At 38.3% G+C, this 7,643-nt stretch overlaps 1 protein-coding gene and 1 pseudogene across 1 annotated transcript; one reads left to right on the top strand and one right to left on the bottom strand.

The window, feature by feature from the left end:
- Positions 1–442: 442 nt before the first annotated feature.
- Positions 443–2,865, bottom strand: LOC149158406 (uncharacterized; annotated as a pseudogene).
- Positions 2,866–3,048: 183 nt separating this feature from the next.
- Positions 3,049–6,211, top strand: LOC149158407 (disease resistance protein L6-like). The gene is made up of 4 exons (XM_089433969.1): positions 3,049–3,179; positions 3,274–3,673; positions 3,878–4,369; positions 6,083–6,211. The coding sequence occupies exons 1-4, from the start codon at positions 3,049–3,051 to the stop codon at positions 6,209–6,211; spliced, it is 1,152 nt and encodes a 383-aa protein (XP_089290095.1).
- The last annotated feature ends 1,432 nt before the right edge of the window (positions 6,212–7,643 follow it).

A 7,643-nucleotide genomic window follows, 5' to 3' on the forward strand; every position in this document is an offset into this window, starting at 1 on the left:
AGCTGATTTGAGGTCCACGACTCTAAAAAGTAAAATATATCCTCACCCACTTGAAAGAATCGATGATTTTTCATACTGAGCCCTTCAAATCTCCTTGTCTGTTCATGTTAAATTTAGGGATTACCAAAGTAAGTGATATTATATATAATTAAGTCTCATCAAAAGATTGTGTAATGGCACTCCACAAATGTGCAATGGAATCAATGCTATACTTTTCCAGCCAGTTAATCCCAACTTTGTTCGTTCAACTTCCCAAAGATTGTGTAATGGAACTTTGCAAACCTGCAATGCAATCAATGCTAGATTTTTCTAGCCAGCTAAGCCCAAATTTAACTCTTTGTTCATTCGTAGGCACTCGATACAAGTAAGACAACTTCCTTGTTGTATTGCCTACACGACCATCAAGAATTAAGCCCTCTACGAAGGTTGGGGCACATACTAATCATTCTTCCCAAGAGTCATCATCTCCCCTAAATTTTGAAACCTGAAAGGTAAAAGAGGTCGATTGTTGATCGTTTCCCAAAGATTCTACATTAACAACTTGGACCTTCCCTCAATCTGCTAATCTTTATGCAATAGTTGTAGCTAGTTCAACCCCACGATATCCATATCCAACCATAATGACATGAATATGAGACTCTCTCTTTCCAAACCTTTTCTGCTCCAAGGATCTAAGTTGTTTCTCCAATCTCTCTTTCACAAGTTTCTCGCCAACACCCACACAATCCACTTTGAAACTATGGCATCTTCCAAAGTAGAAAATGGTCGAGCAAACTCTAAGGCACCTGACACGACACCCAATTTTTCCTCAGCACCAACTGCTAGTAATAACCTGGCAGTCATATTCAACCTTCATTCCACTTTCAAGATAAACAACTCCAACATTTCCAGAAGTCTGTAATCCATTGCCTTTTGAACCATAACAAGGGCATATGGTCTTCACTTTATCTTTGATAAATAACATAGAAGTGTTCAACAGTAGTTCCGAGGATTCTTATCAGGAGGCCACATCAAGGACTCTAAGCGTAAAGCAGTATAAAGACCTTCAAATCCTCCGCCCAAGATACATATTCGTGGCCTCTTTGAATCAGGCCATGTAAACAATCTCACAGGGGAATCTTCATCATATGATTGAGTAGGATCTTTGACACTACTCTCTCCCATAGATGAAAATGTATGCAAGTGTCCTGAACGTGACTCGAAGATAAGTTGTCTGTCACTTTTGCCTTTAGTTTTCCTCTCCTTCATCAAAAACTTTCAACCATATATAAGTCTTCTTGAAGCATTTGGATGAACAAAACTTCTGCAGATTATTCTGGAATCGACAAGTGATGAGTAATGCATTCCACACAAGCATTCTCGATCTCTCAAATATTTTCCATTTATTGGTGGCGTTTGCAGAGAAGCTACCATATGCGCCATTTCTAAAAGTGATTAACAGATGTATTAGTCAAGAGTGACAGTCTAAGAATAGTGTGATACGCTTTCAAAGACCTGCGATGCATTTAACTTGGTGGTGGCGTTCATTGTGTGTATACAGTAACAATGCCAATAATGATATGTCGCCTATATAATGATATAAATTTGTATTTCATTCACCATATATCATCTACACATATAGGAGCGTTAACTGTTGTAGACGTTAATATACAGCTTAGTATAAGAAAAAAATAAATGCACCATCCTATAACACTGGTCCAACCCAATTTATCCAACTTTGCTACCTTAACGCAACTAGGGCCCAAAACCCTAATATCAACTCAACATTGTATAACGCCCATCAAAACGTTGTCTTTCCACCTCAATTCATGCATTGAATTGCCACCTTTGCAGATTTTTAGCCCGTGTAGCAAGGTCATACCTTTATTTAAAAATTCTTCTCCATACACTTCAGTCTTCTTGTTCCCAAAAGTTTCAACTGCATCTTGCAATTCATCAGTGCTTCCAACAACTCGCATTGTGTAAATGTATACAGCTGCAACAAACCCAGTTAATCCTCCTGCCACAATAATGTTTTTGATCTAGAAGTCAAGCTTGTGAGGCTTCGGAATCCAGACATCTCTGCTTACCCTGGTCTTGTCTCGCGTTTAGAAAACAGGTTCTTCCTCGGCCACTTCAACCTTGGTTTTTGTTTCCTACCTATCCACAGTGATATTCAAACATCCATTTAAAACCACGGTGACGATTAGATGACGATAAGGATATCTAAAGTGTGTACAATCCGCAGGAAAAGAAGGGCTTACCAGGGCAACCTTTGGCTTGAATGAAACAAGTGAAAAGAACACCATTGAAGGTTGTTGGCACCGAAGCCATGGATCCAACATCATGTGAGGATCAGAAGTTTCCAAATTGAAGAATGATGGTAATCTCAATGATTATTTCAGCACATATGCATGAAAATATATTCTACATATCTCAAGTAACGCTGCACCATTCCACTTTTCATTACGCCGTAAGGCGTTCCCATCTGAAATGGACTCCCCCAGCCGCCGCCGTGTTCTATTGTTCACGCTTAGATGGATGGTGTTAGATGATTGAACGAATTTCGATCGTTGATCGAAAACTAACCCATCTGAAATGGACTCCCCCAGTCGCCGCCGTGTCCTATTGTTCACCCTTAGATGGATGGTGTTAGATGATTGAACGAATTTCGATCGTTGATAGAAAACTAAAATAAAACTGAAATAAAAAAACGGGGAGAAAAGGGGCAGGTAAAGCGGTTCGGTATGACTCAGTCCCTTCATTTTGCGGGTTCGCATAGCATTTGCTAGGTATCGATTACCAGTTCGCGGAAGAGAATCTCAGAGCTAAGAGCGCGCTGCTCCTGAAATCGAACCCTGTTCGCAAGAATTCCCAAAGATCCATATGACCGAGCCATTGCTCGTTTCTCGGCTGCCTTTGTAGACGATAAGGTAATTTAGTTCATTCTTACTGTTATTCCAATCTTTTATAATGTTAATCCTTGTGATCTACGGATCAGGACAGATGACAGGCAACATGGACTATTGGGTCAAATCTTGAGATTTATTGGTTGCACGGCCGGCAACAATGGAGTCTATGGTAAAGCCTTGCGAGGTCATGAAAAGAAAAGGAGATACCCACAACAAAGAATTGCAGATTGGAAAAAAGCATTGCTTGAGGTTTCACACTTGCGGTTTGGAGCTAAAGGCATATTATGGGTAAGAACTTTTAGTCTCTGTTTCCCTAATAGTTTGATTGTATTGATAAACGAAGTTTTTCGCACTCACGTTTGGTTTTACTGTGAATAACCAGCGACGAAGGCAAACTCCTGGAGAATGTAGTTCAATTGGTGGAAGAAAAAATTAGAAAGCCTCAACTGTTTGTAGCTGAATATCCAACTGGTTTGGACGAAAAGCTACAAGATTTTGAGAAAGCAGTGATGCTGCAGCAGCAACCCAGCGGGGAGACCAAGGTTGTGGGGATTGTGGGTTCTGGTGGTGTAGGGAAGACAACCTTGGCATTAGAGTTCTTTAACCGCAACAGGTCAGCCTACCGTGGATCTTGTTTATTGGAAGATGTGAGAGCCGAAACTTCTTTAATTTCTGTGCAAAATAAACTCCTCCAAGGCTTGACTTCAGGGGATCTGACAGTTAGTAACATTGTTGAAGGTAAATCAGAGCTTTCTCATCGTCTCTTGGGTTATAAAGCCCTCGTAATTTTGGATGATATCAATGATTCCAGGCAATTAAAAGCATTATTTTCACCTCTTAAAGATATTCTTAGTTCCGATAGCTTAATCCTACTTACATCTCGCAATAGGGATTTTCTTTAAACCAACGGAGTCTCGTTGATTTACAAGCTGCCAGGCCTCTACAGAGAACAGTCACAAAGGCTTTTCTGCATGCATGCCTTTCAGGAGCCTGAACCCCGTGCGGGATTTGAAGAAGTGGTTGCAAAGTTTTTGGATGCGTGTGATGGATTGCCATTGTCTCTCAGAGTGCTAGGGTCTCATCTTTATAAACAAGATTTAGAGTATTGGGAAGCCCAATTGCTGAAATTATCGGGTTTAGTACTTCCCCCCGAAATACAAAACCGTCTTAGGATTAGTTACGACAGTCTCGACACCCAGGAAAGAGAGATATTCTTAGATATTGCTTGTTTCTTCATAGAAGAAGATAAAGATCTGGCCATAAGCATATGGGAGGGATCTGGTTGGGGAGGAAAGCTGAATCTGCAGAACCTAGAGTACAAGTGTATTCTGGAGATCGACTGTCAAAACCGTATAAAAATGCACAATCACCTCAGAGACTTTGGCAGAGATTTCACTGATAGAGAACTTCCGAGATGTCATCGTCGTCTTTGGCGCCCCACTGACGACCTTTTTCGTAATGCGGTTATACAACCAAATGTACGTGTTTGAATCAAAATGTTAGTTCTGAAAATTTTACAAGTTATATATTGTTAATACTGTTTGGATTTACTAGTAAGTCCATATTGTTTTCTAACAGTTTTCAGATAATAATTCAGGGGCGCGGGATAAACAGGGTTCAAGGAATACCTGACCAGTTGATTTAATAATGCAAATGAGTGCTTGGTTTATCTTACCTTTGGCACACATTTGAAACAAAATAAGTGGCTACACACTAATTGCTTCGGCTCCACAACGGCATCTGCACATAGATTTATGGGTAGAAGTTTCAGATTTTGTTGTTTGTTGTTAGAATACAAATAAATCATTGAAATAACAATGTAAAAAAAATGAATATTCTAAGTACCGAGGCATATAGAACAAGTAAGTTCCTTATCGATAGCAGATGTTGATGATGCTTGTGTTAAAACTTTGGAAATAGTGGGCATGTTCCCCATTGTTTTCTCTGTAGTATATAATACTGTTTTAATAACATTGGATCCATTAAGATTTGAAAATGGACTCTCTGGAAGGTTCAGATTTTGTTGTCTGTTGTTAGAATACAGATAAATCATTGAAATAACAATGTAAAAAAAATGAATATTCTAAGTACCCAGGCATATAGAACAAGTAAGTTCCTTATCGATAGCAGATGTTGATGATGCTTGTGTTAAAACTTTGGAAATAGTGGGCATGTTCCCCATTGTTTTCTCTGTAGTATATAATACTGTTTTAATACCATTGGATCCATTAAGATTTGAAAATGGACTCTCTGGAAGGTTATGTCCATAGCTGTTGCAAGGAAAGAAACTCACTGATCATTACCTTTTTATAATAATCACCAAAACAAAACAAAGTAGCTTCTATTCAACTACTTCCAGGAACCCATTATTGACAGCTTGTTTTCTAAGTAAAATCTTTGTCATGTTCTTTATTTTACAGAACTGCAGACTGTGGATGAGGGTCTCTACCTTTCTTGATCATCATTGTCCCGCTTAGGCTCATCTTCGTTATTCTCCAGTACCTCAAGCAGGTACCCAAGATGATCGGTTGAAGGAAACTCGTTGAGATCTGCATAAGAGGATGAATGAAATTACTTAAATGCAAAGTGACAGTCTCTAGAGAACATGTCTTGAATAAGTGGGTATCCTAGGTTTACCTTTTGATGCCTTGGATTCTATTTCAGACTGTGGGAATCCATTAGTGAATCTATTCTCGAGGGGGTGAGAAACAATAATAGGTAGTAATGTTGTAGGTACATTTGGGTAAATATCCATTTCTTTCTTTACACCAGCTCTTTCCTTAGGAAAATAAATGTCATTTATAATCAAGCCTTCATAAAACTAGCTGCTATCATATTTCAGGTATCTGGCTCTAGAATATTTCATGTATGGCAAGGTTAATGAGAAGATGGACGTGTATTCCTTTGGACTAGTTCTTCTAGAGCTAATAACTGGAAGAAAACCAATCAATGACAAGAATCCTAAAGGCCAAGAAAGCTTGGTTATGTGGGTAGGGCTCTAGTGTCCTTGCTTGTTTTGTATTTGATAATTTTGGATTCTTTTGGTTTCTTTGTCTTGGTTCAGAATCTTAATCTCTTGTAAATTTCAAAATTTAGGCAAGGCTGCTTGTTTTGTATTTGATAATTTTGGATTCTTTTGGTTTCTTTGTCTTGGTTCAGAATCTTAATCTCTTGTAAATTTAAAAATTTAGGCAAGGCCATTACTGGCAGCTGGTTCTGTAAAAGAACTTGCAGATCCACTTTTGGAAGATGCTTATGACATGAGGAAGATGAAGAGAATGGTCATTGGTGCAGCATGTTGTCTGAGACAGGCAGCTTAGTTTCGACCTCGAATGAACAGAGTAATTACTCTTATTCTCATTAGTTGCATATATATGTTTCAGTTTCTGATCTTATGTCAAATTTAGTTGCTTGAAGACATTTCCTTTCCTGTGAGGAGTTAGTGCTAGAATTGTTTTTTCCCATAACGAAGAATGCCACATGAAATATCGAGTTGATATCCTTCTGACATAGAGTAAAGGGTGTTTAGACCTAGTGTTTAGGGTTGTAATCTAAACATTTGTTTAGTAGTTCAATTTGTAAAATCACCACCCTTAAACAGGTTAGCCCTAAATGCTGATGGTGGATTTTGGCAAAATATTCAAAGCCTCAATTGCCAATAATCTATTTTTCCATTAATGAAATATAATATTCTTTGAATATTAGCAAAAGAGATTACATCATATCTCAAACCAAAGCTTCAGTATGCAAATTACCCCTCCCTGAATAGGCAAGAAGAGCCAGCATATCTGCTTTCGCTCCAATATCAAGAGAGTATATAGCTTTCCTGAGAATCACTATCCTAGCTGAAATCTGGATTGCAAGATTTGAATTGAAAGCTTTGGTTTCCCCAAATAAAGTGGCTTACCTTTGCATTAAACTGACATTGTGAAATTTCAAACAATGGATAAATGTTAATGTAAGAACGTGAACTTATTCTTCCTCATTGTTTGTCTGTAACTTATTATTGCAGACTTTGAAATTACTACGAGGAGAAGGAGATGACCTACCTTATTGGACCAAGAGGTAATTGACAATGTCCATGGAATTAGATGAATTGATTGAGGATGAATCTGGAGAAAACTCTGGGAGTTGTGACATTCAAACTCATCTATCACTTGCAATGCTTGGAGTTGATGATGATTTGGTATCAAACAGTAGTCCAGATCAAAGTGTAAATCTTGTACATGAGAGCAAAACATTGGAAGATTATTTCTATGGACATTATAGCCGTTCAACAAGCTTTGATTGATTTAAATCTACTTCTCTGAGCTTCATAATTTTTCTTACTCCTTGCTTCTGTAAAAGCTTCAATATTTTATACTTGGTGTATTACTGTGAGCCAATGCCACTACTTAGCTATGTTCAATTTCAATCACTCTCCATATTGGCTGACGCTGTCTCTGAAGTTGAGTGGAGTCCATGTAAAGTCCCTTGCCAATTCCTTGTATAAATGTGAAAGCCATTAGTGGTCACTCATTTTGGTGACCCACTGGTGCTCACTAGAGCTGAAAATTTTCTTGTCCTTGCCTTTGGAGCGATTGTATGTATGTGGAAGGAAAAGCAATTATGATATCGCTATTGATATGCCAAACCATTGTTATGTACTTTTTTAGGTCTGAAGATGTGTAACTTGTGGTTTAGCTTGGTACATTCTCTTGTATACCAGTTTACTTTGAATTTGTCAATATCATAAGCCCAATAGCGATTTAA

Source organism: Pinus tabuliformis, chromosome 5_2, assembly GCF_031772625.1.
Source record: "Pinus tabuliformis cultivar Carrire ecotype Pingquan chromosome 5_2, CPIR1, whole genome shotgun sequence".
Classification (NCBI taxonomy): Eukaryota; Viridiplantae; Streptophyta; class Pinopsida; order Pinales; family Pinaceae; genus Pinus; species Pinus tabuliformis.